This window comes from Mycteria americana, chromosome 10, assembly GCF_035582795.1.
Source record: "Mycteria americana isolate JAX WOST 10 ecotype Jacksonville Zoo and Gardens chromosome 10, USCA_MyAme_1.0, whole genome shotgun sequence".
Taxonomy (NCBI): domain Eukaryota; kingdom Metazoa; phylum Chordata; class Aves; order Ciconiiformes; family Ciconiidae; genus Mycteria; species Mycteria americana.
The window spans coordinates 9,418,320-9,446,156 of NC_134374.1; the positions used below are offsets into that span (position 1 = coordinate 9,418,320).

General features: G+C 41.7%; 1 protein-coding gene across 5 annotated transcripts in view; it reads right to left on the minus strand.

Moving 5' to 3' along the window:
* Positions 1–27,837, minus strand: part of DCX (doublecortin) — an 88,184-nt gene that overhangs the window by 26,268 nt on the left and 34,079 nt on the right. For all 5 annotated transcript variants that reach the window (XM_075513457.1, XM_075513460.1, XM_075513459.1 and 2 more), the window contains exon 4: positions 2,553–2,655. In XM_075513457.1, the coding sequence (XP_075369572.1) occupies positions 2,553–2,655 (103 nt within the window). The remainder of the gene's footprint in view (positions 1–2,552; positions 2,656–27,837) is intronic.

Consider the following 27,837-nt stretch of genomic DNA (forward strand, 5'->3'; position numbering starts at 1 on the left):
CAAGTCAGGGATAGAAAAAGTTGTGTGTTTTTTTCCAAAGGTACTTGACTTCCCACAGATGATGCCACAGAAATCCTTGTAGGGCTCCAGCACTGATATAGCCCCATTTTTTTATACATGAAGAGCAGTAATGACTGGGGGGGGGGGGTGGGGGGGTGTGTGTGGAACGTAGACTATCCTTCCTTGATACTAAAGAATACAGTGTTTGATGAGACACTGTGAAATAGCCACTAGGGAGAGTGTGCAAATAACTGATCCTGGTGTTAACCAGCCAAGCCAAAACATGGGGGAAAAAATCATCTTTAGTCACTGCAGAAGTAATATTTTTCAAGGCTCTTACATATAGCTGTTTAACAAAAACAGTGCAACATTTCAATCTTAAGAGCACGATTCATTTGCCCAGCCATAGGCACCAAATGCTATGTGAGATACACTACAGTACAGCCTCCCCGGAGCAGAGTGGGTCTCCTGGTGCCTTTGTGTGATATCTGTCAATCATATATCACATGGGTATCTCAGAAACCACAGGGGTCCCAAAGGGTGTCAGACATCTATGTTTAATCACTTGAATTACTCCCTAAAAAAATAAACCTAAAAAGTGAAAATACTTTATGTTGCGTCTTTTCAAGAGCTTTCAAATTTCTTTTCTTCCCAGGGGAGTAATTCCTTGAAAAGAAACTCAGCTTTGCATTTCCCAGCACAGAGAGGCTGACTCTGGGGAATTCCTCCAGCTTAGCCATTGGCAAGCGCCAGTACCAAAGGCAATCACTGAGGATTTGCACATCTTGAAACAAGGTTCTAAAGGTGGCAACCTCACTGTGCTGAAGTTAGTGTAAACAGGCCTCTCAACATCACAGGGGGCATGATATTTCCATGGGCTGATGCTGAAACCAGTTGGTAAGAATGAGACAGAGCAACGTCATCTGGAAGGGGCTCAGCAACAGGGATTATAGGGCGGAAGCTGTGGTGGGCAGTCAGGAGGAAAAAGATGACATAATCCTCTCTTAAGCTATTTCTCATTTTGTTTCCTGATGTCCCTCCAGAGTGAACATAATAACGAGCAATCCAAGTGCATGTCATCCAAACAGGCAAGAAAAAGTACCCCATGACAGAGGAGATTTTAATAAGTGACATTCATCTGCAAGACCCCAGGACTCACAGTTCTTGCAGCATCTGATTCATAACATGGAGGGATGATGTGTAATGATGTATAATGGGAAAATGCTGCTGTCTAATAGCTCCTCATCTGCTTCTTGAGAGGTGCAGGGCACCCCTACTCCCCTGAAAATACCACTGAGAACTGCAGTTACTCGGTGCCTTCCCAACAGCAGGCTTGGCTTATTTTTGTTAGAGAAATCCAAGCTGGAAAAATCAGTAGTAACCAAGAGTATAGGCAGAGAGCTGGGCTTTCCATCAAGTTGTTCTGCTAGGATTGCATCCAAACTGTTCTACAGTGTGAAACTCCCCATGGAGCTGACTCAACTGCCGAGTGTTAAAAAAAATATGAAGCTCAGGTTACAGATTGCTTCCCCAGCCTGACACAGGCATTCTCTGCCTGCAAAGTTTCAGCTGAACCTTGGAAACTTTCTTTGAATTACCCAAGACCATCAAATGGGTTCATCTGGAGTACGCAGGTCAGAAGTACCAGCATCAAATAATATCAGGCTTGCAAAGGAGTCATAAAAATACAGTGCTTGAAGATTAGAGGCTGCTTGACTTCCTGGCATACAGTAGAAGTCCTCTTTGGTCCTCAATGCTGAGCCAGTTTGTAGCATATAAGACGGCGTGGGGCTCCTGTTCCTTATACAGGATACCTAGAGCTTTGGAAAATGAGCTTGAATGTTTGGAGACCACATTTTCTTCTAGTTTAAATGGTCAAAGCTACATTAATTTACTCTTGCTGCACTCACTGGAACCAGCAGACAGCCTGCGCTGTTGGTGTATACAGTTGCCAGGTGAGGTAGGTGGTAACTCCTACAAGCAAGCTCTGTATATTCTGTGAAATCAAAGATTTCATGGCTTAATTGATCACAGAGACTCACATTATTACAGATCTGTGCTTGCAGTTGTAACAGGGACAAATAATGGTGCTGTTCCAGTCCCCCCCCCCCCAAAAAGGGAATTATTGCCCTGCTTTTTGAATCAGCAGAAGAAAGCAATGGAGGGAGTGATTTTTCTTTTAACTGTGCTTGTTCCCATTTTTTAATATGCACGTGTACGTAAGGACAAGAGTCCTTCTACTGTTTAGTTCTCAAGAAAAATGTATCTATCTGACTGCAACTGGATAAAATTGAAGGGATATACACTACGAGATTTTGCAGTAAATGTCAAATGGTGTAGGAGTCCATCTATTCTGACTTGGACTACCTCCATCAGTATTTACCCTATTATAATATCCGCTGACTGTACAAGTATCACAAAAGGATGTTAAATTCCATGTATTAAGTCTTAAAAAACAGAACAAAAGCATGCAGCATTATTATCTGATACAAGCAACTGAATGGAAATCAAATAAAAACAAAGACTGGAGAGCAGTGTGTGTTTGATGTTACCGCTTTCATCCAGAGAAAAGTCATCCTGTGCATAGCGGAATTTTTCTGGACCACAGGCGATAAACACATCATCATCCCCAAAGAAATCGTGGAGACAGGTCACCTACAGAGAGAGCAAAGTCATTCATTTTATTTTTAATTGGCAACATTCTGATGTGGCTTAGTTTTAATTTAAACAGGAGGGAGCTGCCTCTCCGCTGTTCCCCCGTCCCATGCTAATTTGGTCCTACTTCCCATAAGCCTGGTGCACAACACAGAACTTCTCTGGGCAAGTCAAGCATAAAAGTGTAATTAAAAAAAGAGAAAAAAAACGTCCCAACTACCTTGCAAATTCTATGAGGTATGGCATTTCCAATGCATTCAGGAGCTGACAGAATACATTAGTCACCCTAACGAATGACACAGGCATTCCTGAGCTACTTCTAAAATAAGAAGCAGGGGTGCCCCCATGCTACATTGGTAGGCAAGGCTGTGACACCACTGCCCATGCTGATGAATACCTCAGCACCAACAGAGCCGAAAAATTCAAAGAACCACTAAGAAGGCAAAGAGCTGCTGGGCACAGCAGTGGCAGAAATGTAACTCTTCCTGAGTAGGCAATCCTGATGATAGGTTTTAAAGCCTAAAGGTTTATCTGCGCCATTGAGGGAGAGGCCCAAAGTATCACTGGACGCCCTTCCCACCCAAGCATCATTTATATCCACAGTTACTCCAGATGTTGTGTCTCCTTCTCCCTGCTTTTGCCACCCAGACGTGGGATGACAAAGCAGCGTTCCTCGCTGCAGAGCTGCCCATCCCACAGAAGGCCGAGTGGTGGGGAAGGCGGTTACCAAGTGGGAAAGGCACAAGCCAGGGGAGGGGAGGTGTGTGGCAGCCACGAGTGTGGGAGCTCTGCCCTAGGACAGCTCTGTGGAAAAAGCAAAAGCAATAGCTTTCAGTCACCTAAAACTAAGACCCCTGTCTGGGGACACCACAAAAGCAGGATGTAGAAAGCTGTTTGAGATAAACAGAAGACATGGTCATGCTGGCTAATGGCTCTGAATACCTTGCTCCTCTTTTTTGCCATCCTAAATAGGGGGAAATTATATCTTGTATATACCCAAAGCTCCAGACCTGTGCCTTGCCTTGCAGGATCAAATAGAAGCAAAGCACAAGATGTGGGAGCTCCAGATCCACTGCTTTCATCAGAGACCTGATATCTGAGAGTTTGGAAATCTGAAAATGCATGGCAGCTGCTGAAAGCATGGTCTCAGGAGAAAAGTTTAAAATGCCATTGTGCTGGGAGCTAGTCCCCATATTCAACTGGCAGAGATCTGTAACTCTCCCTACTGCTCTACAGATGATGGACTTGTTTTAACAATATTTTTAACAAAATCAAGAGGTGAACAACCAATATTCGTCACAAAAACCAAGCAAAATACCTGACTAGGTACAGGAACAAGGAAAATGGAGGAAGTTCTAAAGACTTTGAAAAGCACGTCCTAGTGATAAATCTTATTCAAAAGATGGGCTGAGTATTGGGACACAAGGGCACATCAGGCTTGCGTCTTTGTCTTCTGTCCTCCTACTTCTCTGTAATTAGCTGAGAGATGAAGTATAGGATGAAATTACCATCTGCCACTGTCCTCCCAGCTGGCTGAGGAATATCATCTCACTGACTGGTGGACAACTCAGCTCTCTATACAGCTAGAGGGTCCTATTTAATTTTTTCCCATAGTGTGGGGCATTACAAACTCCCTAGGGATATCCGAGTGACCTGGGACAATAGCGATGCCCATGGTTGGCTCCTGCTCTTTTTCTGCAATATAATATACTTGAAGACACTGTTCCCGGGTTATTGTATTTTGGTTTGTTTGAAATAGGACTCAGATTTCTTATGTCGTGTTAGGAAATGTTCTTGAGGAGCGTGTAAGTACATGGAATGGATATTCTCTAGGCCTCTGGGCTACAGATGCCTACTTCATACTTGCATGCTATTGCAAGGAATGGCCACCTTGCAAGGAAATGGGCCACCGCATCCTGTCCAATGTTGCCATCATAACGAGAACTGAAGCCCCATGAAGATATTCTGGGACATGTTAAGACCTCTTGTTCTGTGCTGCTTTTCTAAAGTAATGGCCCTGGCTCTGCTGCAGCTCACTTTCAGCTGGAGCATGCTGCAGGAGGTAGAACCTCTCATTCCTGTTTTCTGCCATCTGGCATTAAATACTGACAAATGAAAGGATATGCAGGTTTTGCTCTGACTGAAAAAAGACTGTGGCTGCAGTCTCATTAGACCTTGCCTGTCCAGATCCCAACCCACATGGGTGTGGCAGACAATAAGACACCAAGTCCAGGAGACTCCAGATGTCTTCTGAGGTCATTTATGGCTTTGCTCATTTCAGTTGGAATATCAAGAAGAGCTGAAAAGCAACACATTCCTACAGAAGGTGTCTCCACTTAACACCATTAGCACTTCAAGCAGGTAATACCTTTGCACCTGGAGGTACTTAGGGGCAGGAGACCTTAGTACGAGTTGCCTTCCCCTCCACCACTTGTACAGGGGCCTGGCCAGCAAAGCCGAGAGCACTGGTGTGCATCTTTTGCACCAGCCAGGACAGTATTGCTGGAGACCGTTCTGCATCCACTTTCCTAGGTGCTGCGGTGTGAATAATTAGCCATTCAGATCTTTACACAGTTACAGTTGTGGTAATTTTACACAGTTACCAGTGAAGTAATTGATGCGATTACACAGCAACAGCAAGATAACTATGCCAATGGTAACTCCACTGGAACCAGTGGTAATGACACAGTAACTCATGATAATGCTATTGTGTTATCTCCGTGTTCCTAAAGTTAATCCGAATCATCTCAGTGCAACAACTAGTGGAAAATGTGCACATCATTGCTATTTGGAGAGATCCATAAACACCCAGACTTGTCATCAGTATCTTGCAGAAAATTGCCTTTTATTCAGGCTCCTAGCAAGCTGATAGGCAGTCTTCTGAAGCAAAGAAAGATGATGCTCTTCCATCTTCAGAAAATGCTTTGAAAACTTATATGAAGTGGAAAGTAACACTGTTATTTTGAAGAGGAAAAAAACACTACTGAGAAAATGTTGGAAGGCCCAACTTCAAAGCCTTTGTGTAGCTGTTCAAGAGGCAAGTGTTCAGCACAGCACCTGCCTCCAAGGGCTAGAGAGACAACAAAGTATCTCTATCCATTTGACTTTGTCTAGAACTTCAGCCTGAGCTCCTGACATCCCAGCCATATACTAAGTACTGTGTCAGGAGGAGAAAAAATGCTCATCTGCAAATACACCAGACTGGAACATCTCCAGCATCAGCCAGCCTGGTGCAGCCCACCAGCCACACATCTGAGCACCCGGGTGAGCCCAGGGTAAATGTGTTTTTTTTTAAAGTTCCATTTTTTCAGGAGACCATTCCAAGCGACTGCAAGATTGGCACTGACTTTTATAATGGAGGTATCAGGCTGACAGCTGATGCCCAGTGTTTTGGCATGTCTGGGCACTGGGGTCTTTACAGAGGATAGATACATTGCAAGGGACTGGAGAGACCACTGGAGATAACCGTGGGGAAACTTACTGTAGACAGAGCTGAATTTCCATATCTACTGATCCGTTTGAGCTGGACTGCAAAAAGTTACTTTCAGGCTCCAATAAATCAACTATAAAGAAGGCTTTTGGCTATCTTAATAAGGCTCAGTATTTCACACTGGTTAATATAATGTATAATTAAAGCACTGCCTAAGAGTGCCAGCTCTGGTTAAGATGCCAAACATTAGTGAAAAGCTTGCTTTTCACATCGGCATGACTTTCAAAATGGAGCAAGCTGAAATCTGCTATGGCTTTGATCAAAGGTAGAATTTTCTTTGCAAACTTCAGTGAATTCCAATTTCTGTTTGCCTAAAATTAGGTTGAAAATAGTTAACGTTACCTATAGAGAATTCTCCCACAGAAAAGATGACATTTCAAACCAGCACTTGGTATTACAGTCCTCCCTCAAGGATGTGTGGCACTGATTCATTTGCAAATAATTGGGTTTGGCTCAATACACAAGTTCCCATTTGAATGCTAAGTACTAAGCTTATGCCATGGAAAGGACTCATGGGTTGCTTAGCTCACCCTTCAGGACAGAAACCACTGCACAGTTAAATGTAATGCAAAGCTAGATCACAACATAAGGGTTCAAAGATTTCCTAGCCTTTTAGATGAAATCAGAAAGAACCCACAGGTGCTTTTATTGTCTCCAGGTCATAAGTCGAAGTGTATATTTTGTCCTTGAAGTCCCACAACCCCCACAAGCAAAAAGAAAGTCCAGGCAACCAAGAAAGCCTTCAGATCAAGGGACCAAATACGATGGAAAAATACCAGCATGCACAAGGATCGAAACCTGATTACATGTCAAGAAGAGATACTTGCAATTCACTTTGCTGCATTCTTGTCCCTTCAGGTAGTAGGTTATTGTATGTATTTTATAATTATGAACAGCTGGCTGGATGAGTACTGGAGGCTGGTAAAGAAATTAGATAATCTACTTGTTGAGCTCCTAATATTCAGGAAACAATAATTTCTGTATTTGCTTCATTTGTTCCCTTTTGTTTCCTGCTGTAACTTCCACTATTAAGAACTCACCACAACATGGTAGAAAAGACAGCCAAAAACCAACCCCACTGTCATTAAGTAGTGCAAAACATTGCAAAATTCAGAAAATAACAGGTGTCACATATTATGCAGTTTTAGCTATGTTGCTTATGTTCACCACATGTGTGGTATTTTCTGTTTACCTTTTGTTTATCAAACTTAAATCCTTGATCATTACTGTATGTCCCTGAAACATGCCCCATATGTGTTGCTGTCTACATAAAGTCGCTGGAGTAAACTTTCTTGGTGAAAACATGCGACTTAAGTGCTGGCTCTTACAGCACCAGAGCCAGCTTGCCTAAGTGGTGCACAGAAAAAGAAAAACACCAGAAGAAAGCCCTAGATATGCTCATCCCTGAAGGACATGAAGCTAAAGAGGACGCGAGCTGGGAAGCGGGACTATGGGCTGCTCCGTTGGGGTAGCTGGTTCGGGACCTTATTAGTCGGTATGGACCATTTCAGGGCTGTTCTTGACAAGCAAGGCCAAACCTCTACCCTGCATTAATTGTTTTAGGGGTTTTTAGTGACTCCAGAATAACCTTATAAGTCTTCTTATCTCCATTCTTCAAAAGTCTTTTTTCTCATGTTTTCTCAGTAAAAAAAAAAAAAAAAGAAAAAGAATAGTACAAGTGTCCGCCCAAGCAGTCTGGACTGTTTTGAAAGTATATGTTCTGCTTTAGCTTACTCTAATCAACTATTCTAATTATATTTAATAATTAGTCTGGAACAGCATGAAAACCCTGAAAGTTAGTTTACATCAACAAAAATTTACCCCAGGTGATAACTTGAAAATCATTGTTTTTAAATGCTGCATTTTGCTCTTAGCTATGAATTTATTAAAGCACAAGACAAAACCTGATAGTAGCCTGCTAGTGCAAGGGCCTATGCTGCTACCTGAAAATGGGGATTTTGTTGGTGACTGTTATCATGCACCCTTAGCAATGACACTGGAAACCATCAAATTAGTAAGATTTTGACTTTTTCCATTTTTAAGTCTACAAACTTTTTTATTTATAACAAGAATTAAACTTGTGTATATAATTGCAGTAGGCAGGATAAAGAGCATTGATTTCCAAGATATACGTGCATGCTTTTGTTTAAAGGCGAATAATATTTAATTTGAAATTCAGGATTAAAAAGACAATATTGACTTAAAAAGGATCATACTGCATGAAATGTTTTCTCTCCAATTCCTGTAGCTTAAGTAATTCCAATGAAGGAAGTTAAATCTTCATACTCCAGTCGATGAGGCACAAATTTATTTCTTACAAAGTAATTATTTCTAATAGACTTGATGGTAACATTTTTCTTTGTGTCAAGGTTTGATTTTTTTAAAACTTTATAATATATGTTATGGAAGAAATAGTAGTTGGTAAAGATTAACAGAGATTTTAGGGAGTACAAAACTGTTTGCAATTCCTTAGGTTTTCATTAAGCGTGGTTTCTGTTCTCGTTAAATGAAATCCTTCTCTGCTTATATTAGAAAAACCTTCCCTGAGAGGACAATATAGCTAGGATTTCTGAGAGGGGATTTCTGCAATGACAGTCTGTTAGTGTCTGCTGCAGCAATTTTAATTGCAGAAAGGAAAGATATGGCCTTCTGAGAGATGCTGAGCTTTCTTGTTCATTTTAATACAGCAGTTGTAGAACTAAGCATTTTTCAGGATTTTGACAAAATGGAGCTTGCCTCAAGCATCTCTCTGGATGTGAGCGCACAGTTTGCTGAAGTATCTGTGATGCTACAGATGTTCTAAGTTCACCTGGAAAAGAAGCAGTAAATACACAGGATATATACCTGCACAGCTGTGAATAACTGACTATTTCTACCATCCTCCAGGAGGCAGCAGCAGTATTTAAAAATTGTAATTCATTAATAAATAAACAGAATTAGAAATCAAAAGCCTGAAGACTTGAGCCTTAGTCTGAATCACCTACCAGTGCAGAACCTCCTGTGCTTTAAAAGGGTGTCATGGTTAACCAGCTCCTTTTGTTCCCTTTCATAATCTGCAGAACGAGAGAGTTCGCTGTATCTGCATGGCTAATGGGTTGCCCTCACTATTACTCTTTACAACTACAAGGATGAACATCGTCACAGCAGTAATATAGGCTCCAGCAACATTTCGGTTCCTTCCACTGCTGGATCGAGCTCTGCAGCTCCTGTGGCTGCCACTTTAGCAGGAGGCCTCCAGTAGCCATCACTGTTTGCCAAGAAGATGACAGAGCACATCTCTGAAGAGGAATACATCACCAGGAGGGTTAACTGAACTGTCTTTTTCACCTTTCTGAGAAATGTCTTTATCAGAGGTTCCTATTTTTAGCTGAGGGAGCCAGGTGAGGCTGAATGATAAATGATCGGACACTGTAGCTAGTGATTATTCAGAACAGTGATATATATACACAGTCCTGCATCCAGACTTTCCATCTCTTCTTTATGTCATGGAATGAGGAAAGACACCTCTGCCTAAATGGCCAGCAGAGGTCTGGCAAAGGAGATTTGGAGTAACACCACCACAGCTGCCACGTGGGGGCTGAACGTCTTCCATCTTGGGGACTGTTATCTTTAACCAACTGCTTGACTCTGCGCAAGTCTTAGGATAAGTGAGGGCCAGTGCAAGGCTTCTTCCTCTGCTCTTCCTCTCCCTTAGTCATAATGACTTTGTTAGCTGTTCTCTCTGTAATACCCCTCCTCTTTAAGAATTTAGACAGCAGAACAGAAAGCCATACCAGTCCGTAGGTAGCTTCAAACTGTTCCCTAAGTTTCTGCAGATCTAACAGTTGTGCTCAAAGAAAAGAGATGTCCATTTGCTTTCTTTAAATCAGCATAATTCTTCAGCTTGTAGGCTTCCAGAGTTCAGAACAGGGGAAAAATTGTCTTCAGAAACAGCTTCCTTTAAGGCCAAAAAGACCATAGAAGACAATTTGCATGCCATACATACATAAAGCCTATCAAGAGCAGAACTGAATTAAGACATACTCTTATTTTCTAAGTTGCTTTGATAAATGCTATAAAATTGAACACATTTGACCATCTGTTAGCTAAAGACAATTAACGTATTTAGTTGCCTGCTCATGTCCTTTCTCTTTCAGCACTAGATGCTAGATGGAGCTAAGGAAGTCAGACTAGCAGCTAGACAGGCACTGAGTTAACTGAGCTGAAAATGTAACTAAAATCTGTTTAAACTCTGTTTTAACTCAAACCAGAAATCTGATGGACTTATTTATATTCCAACACCTGTACCCCAAGTCAAATTGGCAGTGGTATGTTTATTTCAGGTCTGAGAAGCCAAAGTCCTAAAACACAAAGGCAACTGTGCTTTACAATTGATCAGTTGGGTGTTTGCAATCAATAAAGCACAGTACAGAAACCAAACACATGCAGACTTGTCCACAGGAAGACTCAGCAAGGTCATGCGCCAGAGTGAATATGGGGAACTAATGAACACGCGGAGTAGACGTTAGATGAACTGCTTTCTCTTCTCTGACAAGCTCTTCACCACATGTCCAGAAAGAAAAAGATTTCAGAAGACTTAAGGGGTTAAGGGGATATGATGGAAAACAAAGATGTTGATATTGGAATGCACAGCACTTAATACATTTTTTTTTTTAACAGTCTGAAGACTGCAAGCCCAAAGCAGACACTGAATTGATTTACATTTTATTAGATTCTGGTTTCCTGCATTTAAAAAGAAGAGATGTTTGGATTCAATTATTTCTTTAAAGTATGCACACACCCACTCAATAGATTCCACATTTGCATTCACAGAAAGAGAATTACTTATCTGCTTTTATGAAAAAATACTGCTTAAAATGGATAAGCAATAGAAAGATGAGCAGAAAAAGCACAGATGCCGACATTCAAAAATGGATCAGGAGCACTCCTGCATGCCCAGCCCATGCCATAGAAGTATGTGCAATTACGCTTTGGGGAGCCCTTCTCTGAGCTACCCAGCAGTAAGGCAAGGGGACCATGTCATCTGCTCTTCCATCTCTGCTCTCCTGTGCTACCAAACCTCCACGTGGAAACCTGGCAAGACCATGGTCATGCTGTCTCCTCACTACTGTGTTTGCAGTGAGCCATCATGAAGGGTAGGAAAAATCATCTCATACCATCTAGGTTTCAGGGCCCATAATTTGACCTCTCAATAGAAACATGCAGTGAAATTTCCATTCTTTAAAACATTTATTCAGAGATCTCAACTTTTTCTTGTATTCATGGAGAGCCATGGCTTACATTTAAGCCTACACAGTTTGATTGAAACAATCGAATTGCACTCTTCTGTAGAGATTTTTTCTTCCTTTCTCACCTTCAGAAGAGAAAATTCTGGGCAAGTCAGCATGACCAAGTGTTTTCTTTGATGCAAGAGGGAATTTTTACACCTTTTTATTGATGAAAAATGCAGATCCTCTTAATTAGGCTGTATAACTACAGTAGGTTGATTATGAGTGCTTTATGTCCACTTGGACTATTTTGTTATAATGTGACTAAACCACAGTAGGGACACCAGCTTCTGACCAATATGCATTATTTCTAGAATAAGCGTTTGTGATGCTTATTTAAGTGGAATAAGAAATATTCATGCATGTATGTGCACAGCAGCTTGTAAGACTTTATGCATGAAGAAACACTGCTCTCAAAAGGTCTGCAGCACAAGGTGCCTGTTTATTTAAGTATTGGAAATGGATAAGTTTGAAACAGAATAGAATAAAAAGCAAGAGGGAGGAAGGTCAATAGCCAAGCTACCCAGTAGGAATGTTAAAGCTGAGTTTAATATATCTGGTGAATTAGCAGTGCTTCCGAACTGTGTGAAATCCAATTAGCCTCTGGAAGAAAGGTTAGTTTGTTATCCCCATCCCCTATACATATGGAGGGGACTATGAAACAGATATTCAGGCTGTTGATTCTTTTTACCTAGAAGAAAGGCTTGCTCTTGCATTCATGAGGGTATTAGGCTGAGAGTAAATGTGCTGTGCAGTTTGGGGGCATAAGGAGCACAGCCATCAACACCAATATATAAAAGATTACCCTTTCTCCAGTCGGAAAACCATAAAACCAGAAATTCTAGGTGACAGATTAAGACTATGAAAGGAAAGATTTCCAGCACAAATTGCCCCAAAACAGGTAGCGTTTAAGAATTCAGAGAACTGTCAAACCATTCTTCCTAATCGTCCCCTCTCGTCACTCTTGAGAGGAAACAGTAGTTCTGGTCTACAAAAGAGCATTGGAGACTTTGGAAGTAGCATGACTATACGGCCACGGTCAAGCAACACTACTTGAAATGGGAGTCTTGAAAGTAGGGGCACAGGAAGCCTATCAACCTACTCAAGGTCAGGCTGAAGAACCAATGGGCTGGAATTTCCAGTTAATGGGATTTCCAGCACAAGCTCCTAAAACCTAGAGCTGTTGCTGATCCTATTGTGCATATCTTCATAAAAGAGAAAGGCTCTTGTTCAGCTTTGTGTGAGTTTTTCTTTAACTGTAACAATGGTACTGATGGTGATGGAGAGGCATTGGTAAATAGAACCTCACCCTGGTTAAAACACAAACAAACAAAACACCCTGTACCAGGACTGAATGGTTTGGTGCGTGCCTGCAAGCAACCCCCTCCATCTTCAGGGAGCACAGAATGAATATTACCATTAGCTGACCAACAGGCCCAGAAGGGTGAAAAGCTACACCAAGAATTAACTACTTGTAAGGAAGCTCTAAGGGGCTGGAGGAGACCAATAGCCACACCCCGACTTTGTCTCACAGCTGGTCCCTGCTTCCCCCAAGGAGCCCGTATCTCTGTACCCCACGCCACAGCACCTACCTGGTGCATGAGAAGGTCAGAACCAGTGTCCCCACAGCCACCCCTCGGCCTGCTGACTTTGGAAGACGGTGGGGAAGGGAGGCAGTAAAACTGTAGCTGTGAGAACTGCTCTCACCCCCACATGCAGTGTGCGTTGTCTGCTTAAAAGACTAAGGTGACATCTCTGCTTTCTTTACCCACTAGAAGGAAGGGTGCCCTGGGAGAGCCTTTCCCTCCTCAATGTCTTATAAGTGTTGCTGGCTCCTGCTCCTTCTTTTCTCTTATCAGTCAGCATTATGTAAAAATACTTCCTCCAGTTAATTACTTCATGGTCAGATGCATCAAGAACTTAATTCTCAGCCCGAACATTTCACAGGACAGTACCTTGGCCAGCTATCAAAGAGCTCCCTTTGTAGTTTCACCCACCTGGGTACGGTTAAGGACTGCAGCCCAGTACAGCAGTGGCAGTGGCCAAAGATTAACCCTCACAGGGGGACAAAACTGATTTATTCATGCATTTCCATTTTCTAGGGATAAGTCTACTGTCTTGCAGCGCACCCATTCTGCCTAACTACTGCCCAGAATGTAGCCATGGAAGCAGAGGGCAGCATGCCTGCACAGTGCTTTTGGGCAGAATAATGTTCTGGCAAAATGAAGAGGATTACACAGTTGTATGAAATAGCAGGATTTGTTCCTACAGCCTCTTTGTGATGTGGTGTAAAGAGACATAAAAGAGGAAATTCTGTCCTCAATAATCACCCAGAGTGCAAAGGGAATTATATTAAATATGAACAGATTTGGCTTCCATGTAACAAGTGGATGTGTTTTACTCACTGAGGCAGCCTCTCTTTAAGAAATGTAGTTATTCGACATTGTTGTGAGTCCTGCTGACATCAGTAACTTCCTTCCAAAATAAGTGCTAGGGAAAAATCAGTGTCAGACTTGCCATTATTATTAGTGCATCAGGAGGGCTTGAGGACACGTCAGTTTAAGTCAGGCATCAGCACTGACTTTGAAGGCAGCACATTTCGAACTGGCTGTGTCTCCCCTAGCACAGCAGCACACTAACACACTTCACTATGGATAACCTTGTCTTCCTTGGCGTTTGTGGTAGACAGCATATGTTAATTAGGATTATGGCAATGTATTATCACAATTTTTCCTGGGGAAGATGCACTTTAACTCAGTTGTAATTAAAAACCTTTTCTGACCAGACAAGACTATTATTCAGGGTCTAGGTCTTCAACTACACAGCCTTTCAAGCATCTCTGCTATTTTTATCATAGCTAAAGATACTTCTTCTATTAATTAATTCTTGGCTGTGTCACTGAGCTCGTATTTTGTACAGGTTGCCCTCTGTTTTGTTCAAAATCTGCAAAATCCAAACCACTTTCTCATCAAAGGAGATGTCGAAAAGCTAACATTTTTACTTCATGCTATCCACTTTAATGGAAAAAAGACACAAGTACAAAGTATTGAACCTTCAAGTCATCCTTCCTAATATGCATCCCCAAACCTGACAATGAACAAACCGTCCTGTCCTCCAACAGTGTAACTTCAAGCCTACATATCCAAGTCGGCCTAATTCTTGAAGAAGATGAGAAGATGCAACCGGTTCTGTATCTAATTAAGACTGGCTTTGCATTTCACCCCGCTCATAGCATCAAAGCTGTTTCTCAGTTGCTAAAATATTCTGTAAAGGCTCCTAAAGGCATTTTGACTAGTTAAATTTCAATGTTTGCAAGGATCTTTATTACACTGTTAATTCTGGAGATTAATGGGCATTAAAAATGGTGTCCTTTAAAAATTAAATTGTAACAGATGCTACATTAAATCTAAAGGAAAGTAACAATTGCTATCAAGCTGTTATTTCAGGGAGCTAAAATTTCTTCCTTAATTATAATTCTGAACATGTTCTTTGAGTTTTGGGAGATTTCCTGAATTTACAGCAAATGCATATGCCCTCCCTATCGGAACAATTTTGTTTTCACCCTAATTTCTGTTAATCTTTGAATAAAGCTATTAATTTTTTTCTAATTAACAGCTCTTTTCAGTTCAGCTGACAGCTAACAGAGTAATGGAAAATTCAGCATTATGTCCTGAGCTAAACCATATTAGGGTAGAAATTAACAATGTTAAGCAGGCTATGAGATAAAAATACTTTGTACAGAACATGCAGTGAGGCTGCTGAAGTGAATGTCCCAAAGCCTCTCACATGGAAATGCCTTTTTTTTCTTTTCTTTTTTTTAAATTTGAAATATATCCCATCCCTTCCATGTCTCCAGGACCAATGACAAGTTCTAGCTTAGTATGCAGTAATGTTAATGGAATAATTGATGCAGGAATACTGAAATAGATGATGTGTAAAATGGCAGGCTGCATAATTGTCTGGAGTGAGTTCAAGCATTTCTGCAGTGAAAAATAGTCCTGCTTTATAATCCTATCACGTCTCCTTGCTGCTGTGTAGCAAGCAAATTTCATTTGGAGATGATCCCAGGATGCAGTTGATTTATTAGGGGGATTCCGAAAGGCAGAAGGTTAAAGCCTTCTTGCCCCAACTAAATAGCACCTGGGAGAGGTATTAAAGGGTCCACACTAATTTTGGGAGTACCATTCAAACTACATCATTATAATAAATGTATAGCACATCAGGGTGAGTCTTTGCATTGAGCAGTGGCAAAAGAATGCCTGATAAAAAACCCACAACATTCCTTTTTAATATTTTACCTTTCTTTTTGAAATACAAAGTATTATGTGATGGAAGAAGGGGGAACAGAAAGAAGAGGAGTTTTAAAAATTATGATGCAATTAATTTCTGCATCTGTGAAACACGCAAGAACCGTTATATTTGGGTGGCATTTCTCATAAAATGAGTTGTAGACTAGTGAAGCAATTAGAAACTAATTGCTATAAGATCCCCCCAAGAGATATATGATAAGAGAAACAGGAGATGGCCAGAGACTTACAAGCAGAACTCTATCTGTTTCTTTCCCAATCTCTAAGAAATAGCCAATTCCACTTCTACAGGTGCAGAGGCGACTATATGAGCTCACAGATCAGCCAGCTGCAGATGGCTGTACACATTTACATTCCCTTTGTGCACTGTCTCTGGGATAATTGGGTACTGCTTTTCTTATTTGAACCACAGAAATAACACATCTGGATTTTTTCCTCCTTTCTCCATTGCTGCATGAATTCATCAGCTCTTCACCTATCCTGCACTCTCCATCTCTTCCCCAGCCCTCACCCCTCTAGACTGACTATGTCATTTCCATGATAAATGGATCCTTTCTGCTGGTGTGAAGAACACGAGCCTGGCATCTGCCCACGCAGGGCTTCTCTCTGCTGCTGCTGACACTAACAGGAACCGGACTGAGCTACTCGTTCTCAATGGCACTCTGGTGTGAGACGATAATGAGCACAGATAGCACCTTGCAGTAGTCTTCACCTTTCCAGGGGTAGATATTGTAGATTCTTCCCCCCCCAACCCTTCCCGCTGATTCTCACCTCTGCAGAAAAGAAAGTATTTCTTGTTCCTTGGGGATTTTGAGTCAGCTTCTGATCTCTCTTATGCACCCAACAACCCTGGGTCAAAGCACCAATTCTGAGTCCTCATTGTAACTGTGGAGATCAGTAACTTTGCAACTACAGTTAAAACAAAAGGATGTTAAATAACACTTTGTTAGGTTCAGCAAAGCTGATACCTTAATATCAGTTAAAAGATGAAGGTGTTTTGTTTGTTTGTTTTGTTGAGGTGTTGGGTTTTTTTTTTATTATTTTGTTGTGGATGCCAAGAAAGAAACAAGGCTCGCTGTCTGTTCATGGTGGAAATGCTGCTCATACATAAACTCATATGTAGACAGTGCATAAAGACTGAACAAACAGTTATGAAAAGAACTGTAAACAAAAGGGCTAAATCTGTATTGGCATACGAGCCTCTTGATACAAATGTACCAAAGTTAAAAGAATTATACAAAGCATCAATCTGACTTTACTCCCTGATTACACTGACAGCGTTTCTAAAACTTTGTGTTTTTATTTTTTTCCCCTCAAATGTTTTATAGCTTCCCTTTGCTCCCTTCCTCTTTCATCTCAGATCATTTTTGACAGGTAATCCAGCAATATCAGCCTCTCCTGTGGAGATCTTCTCTATACCCACAGTGGTATGCTTTCCATTTGCTCCAGCACTCTAATAAACATCTAGTGCAGACAGTGCAGGCTGAGCTTTTTTAAGAAACGTTGAATGTCTGCAATTCCACTTGGGTTCAATAAGAACTACAGAAACACAGCACCTCTGAAGCATGGGATAGCAGGAGTAAGTGGAGAGAGGTAATTGTAACAAGACCAGTGCTGTATTTTCATTGGTGTCCCTGAAGAAATACCGTTCAGTCCAGAATATATATTTCCATAGGGAATGTGGTGCTAGAGTTCACTAAAATGTCACTGTACTAAACCAACTGCTCTTTTTCTTTCCTTTATTTTTTCCTCTGTACCAGGAGGCAGTAAAGCATCTGTGACCAAATAAGGCAGCACGTGAACATCCTTTAAAAAAAATTTAAAAATCGTATCCTGACAATTAGCATGCTGGTGCAGTCAATTCTTGGAACATCAAATCTACCATAATACTTGCACACTAGAATGATTTAACAAGCATTTTGCTTTTGCTGTGCTGTCTTGAACTCAAACATGCCGAAGTAATTTTAAAAACTTGACACTGTTTTTCCTTTGTAGTCCAGGCTAAATATTTTCTCTCTTTCCTCAAGAGAATACATAATCCACACCATTGTACTGTTTTTGTTCCAAGGCAGCTTTCTTGGATAAAAGAAAAAACTAGGTCTGGCTGCCTAGAAGAAAATTAGCCTTAGATAATGAATGGTATATTTTTCTCTGCAACTGCTCTTCACTTCTTTGTAATACCTAGGCAAATATTAAATTCTCTTATCCAAGCTGACTTATATGTAAAATGTTTTACTGAGAAGTAACGGTACTGCTGACCATTTTCCCTAGTTATCTGATCTGGTTCTGTAGATCCAGCCACTGTCCCTCTAGTACGTTGCATTAAGTCACAGTTTTTATTTGGTTTAATTCTGGCCGTGGAAACCACTGTTTTGGCACACACAACGTGTGTTGTACGGGGCTCCTGCCAAGCACAGGACCGTGTTGCTCAGGAGCCATGGGTTACTGGGAGAGCAGCGGGCAGCTCTCCAACGCAGAGCTTCCTGGTAGTTGTACGCAAACCAAACTCTTGGGTTACTACTAGTTTAGTGAGATGCTATTTTGTATCCAAACTTCCTTCACGGGAAGCAAACCCAGACTGTATCAGTATACAGTTATTTAAGGACTACCAGGTGTTCATATAACTAAGTATTATACCAGTAAGAGATTGACTCATAAGAAAAAGTGGATTTTTATGTTATTCTGGCTACTAGATATAAAATTTAGGCCAGTGGTTGGCAAATAAAGTTTACAGTCTTTTCCTGAACACATTTTTCTTCTCTTCAGGATGTAAGTGGAAATCTGGGAAGTCTTTATCTTACAGCCTGAGCCTTTGTTTTTGTAATCCTCTTTAAGGTGCCCAGCTCACCTATACTGAATGAAAAATAAAGCATCAATATTGTAAGCCATTCCACTGTGCTCCAGTGGTACACTCCAATTCTGCCTCAAATGGACATGTCTGAAGAGACGCCAGGGGTGCTTATTCAGTCCTTTACGTCTCCTCTAATACTGATGCAGGATGTCTCATCCACTGTAATGCCAGAATTTGGTCTTTGAACCTGGTTAGTACTACACCCAATGAGACACGTGGGCAGGTTTGAGCCCTAGATATGCTATCAATGCTTGACAGCTGCTCTAATAACTGTACGTGGTGCAGAATTTAAACAATGCGGCATACGTACTTTTAAATGAATAAGACAATGAGGTACAAAGAGCAGTAGTATTACATACTGTGGTGCCTGGGGTATAGTTGTAAGCCATGTGAAAAATAATGCCATTCAATATACAATTTCCTTGTACTAGATTTAATTTTGCATGTGCTGATGAGAACCTGGCCCTTTTTTTAGCAGGTAGCATCATACCAACACACAAGAAAAGGCATTCTATTTAAATTGTATATGTATTCATTTTATTGTCATTTCCCACTCATGGTTATAGCCACTAATAAGATGACTATTGCTCTCTTGTTTGTGTGTACAGACCAGCTTGCCATTTGGGGGTTAGTGAATGATAGCAAGTGGAAGCATGAAAATAAAATTAGCAATGCCCAGAGCAACCCACTTTATCAAACTCACCAGTTTATAGGATTAGCAATGGATTCAGTGCAAATCTCTGCTATGGGTATTATAAGTGAGATTTATGCCAATTAGCAGTAACAGTGCAGATTATTTGGGAAGAGCATGGACAACAGTTAAAAGCTCCTTCTACTTTTAAACTATGTTGTTAGGACGTCCATTTCAAGCATTCACATCCACTTATAAGACTATTTTTACTCATCTCCCAAGTGCTATTTAATTTCTTACGTGCATTCATGGCATTGTTTCCTGAGGCAGTGAAGAAGACTAAATCATCCTTTTTCTAAGCTAAGTCTTGCAGTAGCTTCTCTCAGCCTCTTTGGATTCAGGTCAGGTTGCTCTCAGCAGAATCCAACATGTATTACATTCTTCACTCCTCTATAGAAGATGTGATTCTGATCACACAGAGCTCAGTGGGAAAATTCCTTGTTGACTTCAACATGCATTTAGGGATTTAGGGATCAGGCCCTAAATCCCCATTGCAATCAAGAGACCTGAAGGAAAGAATTACAGTAATCTATTGATAGATGCCACTTGACCAGTGGAAGAGTTTGGCCTGTCTCCACCAGAGGAACATTGCTGATAGCGTATAGCTCCAGGCTTCTGCAACGTGCAGTTCTCCTGTGGGCATCAGGACAGCAAAGTCCATATATACATTTCATTGATAATCTGATTAGAAAATGACAACTTTATGGAAGGTAGACTTTTCCTATATACTTTCACGCCTACAAGACAGGGACAAGGCTGAAGCCAGTGCCATTTTAGCCCTTGGAAAATCAAGTTTGATCCATTTTTTGGGGGGGAGGACCTTTTGCTCTGCTTCTCTACAACCAAGTTCTAATAGATTACTGAACTTCAAAGACAGTATCCTCTCATCTCTGCACAACAGCTTATTTGGAGCCATGGGGGATATGTGTGAGCTGTACCACTCTGCAGCACGTGCAGGAGCAAGGATGGTGAGTTTGGTCTAATTCCACAGAGGCATGTGTTACAGATACACTAATAGACACCCTCCGCTTTTGCTCTAAAACAGCTGATAATCTCTTAGCCAGTTTATCCTGAAGACAAGCTGGTTAATATAACTAGTTATTTACAACTGTGACAATTACATTGAAGCAATTTGTGTGCGGACATGATTATGTTCCTAATGAAGATTAACTTAAATTAAATGCTTTTAATTACAATTTACACAGCCTTTGGCTATCGTGGAGACAGTGTTCTGACATTTATGCCTCACCAGAAATGAGATTTATACTTTGCTGTGTCAAAGCTGACCACAATTATTTGCTGGATATTTGATCTCAGATGCTGCTGACATTGCAAAAGGTTTCAGTGCTGTAAACCACAGTGTGGAAGGATTAGAGATTGAACCTTTGTCAGTCACTTTCCAGAGCCATTTGCTCAAACTCCTCTGATAACTCTCCATCTGCCTTCATGATTGCAAGTACTTCTACCTGTCTGCTCCAGCTCTCTCCAAAAGCAGAGAGAATGTTGCTTTTTATTTCAGTAGGAGCATGTGGAGGCCTGCATATCTGTACAATTTGCCAAAGTGCCTTCTTCTCAATGTTAAATCAGGAGAAAAACAGCTATGGGAACCCAGCATACATATTAGATCCAAATTTGAAAAATTAATTCCAAAGGATCCTTAGAGGCAGCATCTTCATTATTCAGAAAATCTTGGCATGTAAACTCCACCTACCAGCATTCAAAAGGAATGAGTGATCAAAGCCAGATTACAAATTCATTAGTGATTAATCTGTCTGGAAAGCCTTCCCTGACACTTTGCAGGAATATGATAGTAATATGATTAATAGTAATAGTTACAATAGGATTATGGCCAAAACCATAAACAGCTACTAAGAAACATGACCACAGGAGCCTTGGAGTTTCATTCCCAAAGAGATCTTGTTTGGTGGAGATGTATTCAGAGCTCTGTGTCCTCTGAATCGCTGTGGCCACTGTGCTGGAGACCTTTACAAGCCTTAACATCATGCTGAAGAGTTGGTAATAAGAGACCTCAGCACTGGAGTTGCATTGCACTCCCAGAATGGCAGTGTCTTGCAGGATTCTAAGTTATTGCCTCCGTTATGCCCTGTGCAACTCTAATGCCTTTGGTAAAACTGAAGATGACATAAGTCAGGGTAGAACTGGGCCCAGGGCTTCTCCTTTTGGGGTCTGCCTTGTTCTTTCTACAGTGTTATCTCAATGTGTCGGAATGGGAAAGAGTTACAGGAAATATTTCATCTCTCCTCCCTTCTTTCTGTAAGAGACTGTCATAGAAAAAAACTATCACTGCGTGCATGCATGTAACATACTTCATTTCCAGGCTGGACATCCCTGTGGCTTGAAGCCTGCATTGCACTTTGTCCTTCCCCACGAGGCCATGACAGCTCCCTGCCTGCCCTGCTTTTGAAGGGGAAATCCAAAGGTGCTAAATTCCCCTTTAAAGCATAGTCTCAACATAGAGAAGGAGCGTTTTGTGCAATAAGATACAGCGTGGAAGCCCTCCAACATCTGCACTGGGCTAACATGCAATGGGGCTTCTCCATAAGCCAAAGTTCTATCCTGCCAGATTTGTTTCAGTTGAGAGTCACGCTTATCCCACTTAGTATTAATTCCAATACATATTTCATCATGTTAATACATATTTTATTGCACTTTTTGTACCAATTCCTCTAGCATTTTGCTTTTGCAATGGTGCCTAATAACCCATGGTTGCATATAGCCCTGTGTGCATGTTTGTGACATGTGCGATTCCCTCCTGTCCCTAGGAGGGACTCATCTTTCTAGGCTCCTATTCTTGCTATGTACTACTTCCAGTTTAGTTCTCTCTTCCTGAGGTTCTCAGCCCACGTGTTGTCCATTATAACAGGAGTGACTCCATAGTATTCCCAGCTCCACTCAAGCCATTCCTACAAACTTACACCATTCAGCTTTTCTAGATATAACATCTATGGCCACTCTGCCCATATAAACCAGGTCTTGTAACTTTTACTTTCACCCACAGTCCTCCTGGTTGGAATAAGTTTTATTCATAGAAATGCAGACTACTATTTGGTAAAATATTAAGAAAAACACGTATTTGCACAAAAGATAAACCAAAGCTCACCACCAACCTTTTCCTGAGCTGCTATTTCTGACATAAGAAACTGTCTCATGGGCTGGCCATTGCTAGAAGCACACCATACTCTGAAAAATTAAGCCATGGAAACCATGAACATTTGTGAAGTACATTATTTCCAACATGATATTTGACCCGCCAAAGAAGTCTCCTAGCTTTTGAGAGCTCTGCAAGAGGAATATATAGCATAGTCTGATGATTCAGCTGTCTCATTCCACAGTCCAAGCTAATCCTATGAAGAGCTATCTGAAAATACATAAAAGTGCATGTCTGCAGAGCTGTACATGTGTATGTATGTTTATACACTTATGTACATGTACACAAAGATAATTTCACATCTTGAAAGAACATACAATATAATATTTTACAATATTACAGAGGAAATGATGAAATGGTTTCACGATCAGATCTTCAAGGATGAGAGGTTAAAGCAGCTATTTAAGTTGCTATGCTGTCAAATTAATTCGTATAAGGAAGTGCTTCACTGTCTACTAGAAATTGCTAGTGGCTTTAATGACTCATGTTAGGACTTAAAGCATTTGGAAAAAGCTCCATGAATGTATCAATATCATTAAAAACAGTATAGTTGCAGAGGGTTTTTTTTTAATCAAATTCCATTTATCTTTTTGTGCTCAAATTTAACACATGAATTTTAGCCTGTTTCCCTAAGAGAAATCTAATATACAAATTTCATATGTGTTTATTTTTAGCAGTACAAAATGCATCCTCTTCCCAACACACTTCAGGGCAGATTTACACAAACTAATTAAAAATCCACACACGTACGTACATACGTGTGTGTGTGTGTGTGTGTGTACATATATCTGCTTCTACGTAAGGGGAACAGTTACCATCTTTGTGGTCACCCAACCATGCCCAGGGAAACACAAGACAGAACAGTGTTATTGATATTTCTTCAATGTTGAGTGATTCAGGCATGACTGGGCCACTGGGGAAGGCAGCTTCCAAATGTGAGGGCCCTCAATGTAAAGTTATCACTGAGGTATTAGATCTAGGAAGCATTCAGGGCACCTGGCTGGTCCTAGCTGGTGCCTCAGCACTCGAGGTAAAAGGAGCCCTCTTAGGAACTCATGCCCCAAACTACCTGCAGTTTTGCAAATCTAAGTCAATACCCTGAATCTGCACTCCAAATGGAGCAGGCGGGGAAGAAAAAAAGAAAAAAAAAAAAAAAAGGTGTACTAACAAGCGATGGCCTTGCACTTTTTTTTTCCCCCTCTTGATATTCCCTAAGCAGAACACAAGACAACAAAAACCAAATTCACAGGTTACAAAGGGATGGATTAGTGCACTGAGACCCAGTTCACCAGAAGCAGATGGCCACAGAAGTCCCTTGGGACTGCATATCACAGACATGGAACCTCTTGGGCAAAGCAAGGAACAAAGCCCTTGCTGCTGTGACAGGCACACACCAAGAACAGGTCGAGATCCCTTCCATGACCCTGCTACAGACCAGGACCTTGTCTGGACACGCTTCCAGTCACAAGTGGTGCCAGTCACAAGTGGTGTCCTCCAGGGCTCTGTGTTGGGGCCAGTCCTGTTTAATATCTTTATCAATGATCTGGACAAAGGGATCGAGTGCACCCTCAGTCAGTTTGCAGATGACACCAAGTTGGGCAGGAGTGTTGATCTGCTTGAGGGTAGGAAGGCTCTGCAGAGGGATCTGGACAGGCTGGATCGATGGGCCAAGGCCAATTGTATGAGGTTCAACAAGGCTCAGTGCTGGGTCCTGCACTTGGGTCACATCAACCCCATGCAACGCTACAGGCTTGGGGAAGAGTGGCTGGGAAGCTGCCTGGCAGAAAAGGACCTGGCGGTGTTGGTTGACAGCTGGCTGAATATGAGCCAGCAGTGTGCCCAGGTGGCCAAGAAGGCCAATGGCATCCTGGCTTGTATCAGAAATAGTGTGGCCAGCAAGACTAGGGCAGTGATCGTGCCCCTGTACTCGGCACTGGTGAGGTCGCACCTTGAATACTGTGTTCGGTTTTGGGCCCCTCACTACAAGAAAGACATTGAGGGGCTGGAGCATGTCCAGAGAAGAGCAACGAAGCTGGGGAAGGGTCTGGAGCACAAGGCTGATGAGGAGTGGCTGAGGGAACTGGGGTTGTTTAGCCTGGAGAAGCGGAGGCTGAGGGGAGACCTTACCGCTCTCTATAACTGCCTGAAAGGAGGCTGTAGAGAGGTGGGGGTCGGTCTCATCTCCCAGGTAACAAATGATAGGACAAGAGGAAATGGCCTCAAGTTGCACCAGGGGAGGTTTAGACTGGGTATTAGGAAATTTTTCTTCACTGAAAGGGTTATCAAGCATTGGAACAGGCTGCCCAGGGAAGTGGTTGAGTCGCCATCCCTGGAGGTATTTAAAGGACGTTTGGATGAGGTGCTTAGAGACATGGTGTAGTGGTGGCCTTGGCAGTGTTAGGTTTACGGTTGGACTCGATGATCTTAAAGGTCTTTTCCAACCTATACAATTCTGTGATTCTGTGATTCAGCCAGTTTGCTCTTTGGCCAGCAAAGCGCAGATACTAAACTGACTGAATTTACCTAAAATAAAGCATTTCACTCTCTCACTGAAGGTAACATAACCCAGCTTGTTCCCCACCATCCACTGCTACATCCTAATCTACACAACACTAAGGAGGACTGACACAAACAAAATTGCAGAGATCTATCGTGAAAATGGAAGGATGAAGACAGTGAGCAGCGGTATCCTCTAACCACCCCTTGCGGGTGAGCAGACAGTGCCTCAGTGAGTACCAGCCTGGGGCAGGTGGAGTGCAGACATCCAACCATTCCCGCTGCCAGCAGACTTGACTGGGAGGGTCAGGGTATTCCCTGTGCATCCAGGTGCTCCCAGTAACAGGTAAGGCCATTTATCTAATCAGCAAAAAATCTTGAAAAGCATCTTCTAGTACTCTTGTGTAAGAAATAGTAAGCTTCGATGTTTGCAAATGATGCTGAAAAAGCACTACTGACTCCATTTTAGCTAATTCCCTTCTCCTTTCTCCTGCTCTTTCAACTTGTTGTGTTCCCTATGACAGACTAATGATGTAGGAAAGAGGCTCTCCTACCTAGCCACACCTGGGGCAAGTAATGACCCCAAGCCTTAGGTCACCAGCCTGTTTGCTGCCCTCTTCTTTCATCTTGTATTACTCTCCATGCACACCTCTCCCCCAAGGAATTCTTTATTAATTTTGGGGCTGTGAAAAAAATCAAGTTATTTCAGCTACTCACACCTACAGACCCATTTCCACTTCACAGTTCTCCAGGGATAAGTGAAGATTAATTGAGCTCTCCCCAAAGTCCTTACTTTGATAAATGAAGTTTGCCTACATGCTTTGTCCAGGAAGGGCAATTTTGAACAGGTATGGAGTGCACATAGTATAGCAGTTAAGCACAATGCAGTTGGGAGTTTAGTTTAATTGACAAGGAAAAATAGAAATAAACCTTCCAAGTACTGTGGGGAACAAGGCTACATTAGTGGGGGAAGTGAGAAAGGTGGGGGAAAGGATCACTCAGCTGGGGAGTGGGGGAAGCGGAATGCTGAAGGCATCTCTTAGCTGCCATACCTGCTGGGTGACCTCGATGAGCCAAGCAGACTGAGGGTGCAAGGCAAACCCAGATCAATGAGGGAAGGGCACTTGGCCACTTTGAGGATCAGTGTGAGCATTTCCTATCTGTAAAATGAGGACAGTAACACATGCTTCTTTTGTAATGTATCTGAGCTGCACTGGTAACATGCTTCCTGAGGATGCAGCATTATCTCCTGCATCCAACACCAAGAACTCTTTGATGCTATTCTCCAAATGTACTTGCTTTCCCTGGATTTTGGTCTCACTCGCCCTTGAATAACTTAGCTAAGCATGAGGTGCCTAAAGTATTCTTACGCTTGACTAATTGCTTGTTTTGGAAGATGCTCTTTCTTCCCCAAAATTAAAAGGTATGCTTAGCCAAAGTAATCCTGTTTTGTTGAGGTGTAAATCCATTTATGCAAATTACCACCCAGCTTTTGAGGGCTGAAAAACTTAAGTGTGTCCTATATTGGACTGAATCGCAAGTACTTCTCCATTTCATCAACATTTCCTGAACTTCCCACTCTAAATTCCTAAAGTCAGTCTGTCTTTCTCTGTCAGTGTCCTTACATTAAAATTTTTAATCTTTTATGCCGCCTGCTGGGACAATCTGAAAAAGGAACCCAGAATAACCACAGTAATTACAACAATTCTAAACTTTGAACTTAAATTCATCCATTTGGCACCTGTGATTACTGAATTTGAGGCCAGTTTGACACCACCCTGTTTTTGACGCAGATTTGCCATAACACTTCTTTTGCCATATGCCAGTTCAATTACAAATAGTCTTTCTCTGCACTGCTGCCTTCCAGATGCACTAAACTTCCCTCCTGCAGACTACAAGAAAATTACTTGGCTCCTTTTCCACTGCTTTCTTTTTATTCCATTACATCAGGCAAATAAACAAGACTAATTTGCATTAAGTTGGTATATCACTTACAACCCCCCACACCCTTTCTTTCTGCTGGGCAGATACCAAAAAAAAAAAAAAGCATCCAAACCTCATGCACTGTAAGTTGCATACTTAAATATGCATATCCTTTCTTATTCTCAGGGAGAAAGAGAGGGATAGAAAGCAAGATGAGTTATTATAACATCTCCCCATGAGGCAAATGTTGGTTGTCTTATATAACTGAATTACATTACTTTTCAGTCCACCAATTTTATATAAATGCTGGAGTAACAGGGAGGAGAATCTGGCCAAATGCACTAAACTAGGTGAATAAGGCACTGGATATTTACCTCCTACAGATTTTTTTTGTAACTTCCAAGTTCTGGTATCTTTGTTAGGATTCATCCTGTGATAATTCTTAGAGCAGCACAGATCCATAGACACAGATGTCAAGCAAAAAGGCACTGCTTACTGTCCTTACTCCTCAGTAAGCAAACCCCTGGCAGAGCAAGTGCAGGGTACTTTACATAAGTCCCTTCAGACTTGAGATCAACTGTAGCAAGCAAATGCAGGTGACCTATTTGATAAGGCTGAAAAAATAATCAAATTGGATACCTCTTATAACCAAGTAAATGAACTTTTGAACCTTACTGATGCCCCACCTGTGCAAAATAAGAAGATAAACTTTTCTTGTTTTGCACACATGCACTGGCCACACTGGATTTAGACCACCTGAGGATTGGGCCTTCTACGACAATTTTCTAAAGCCCCTTTGCCCCCACTGGATGTGTTTCTAAGCATAGCTACTATTAAAGAAGACGTCTCATAAGCATTTAAATTTGCAAGAAGGAAGCAACGCATCCCCCTGGCACCTGTGCTGATAGATGTTTTGCTTTTAAGAGACTGAATTCTCTGTTCATTGGGGTATGCGAAGATGTATCCTTCCTTACCAGGCTCCCTCCGT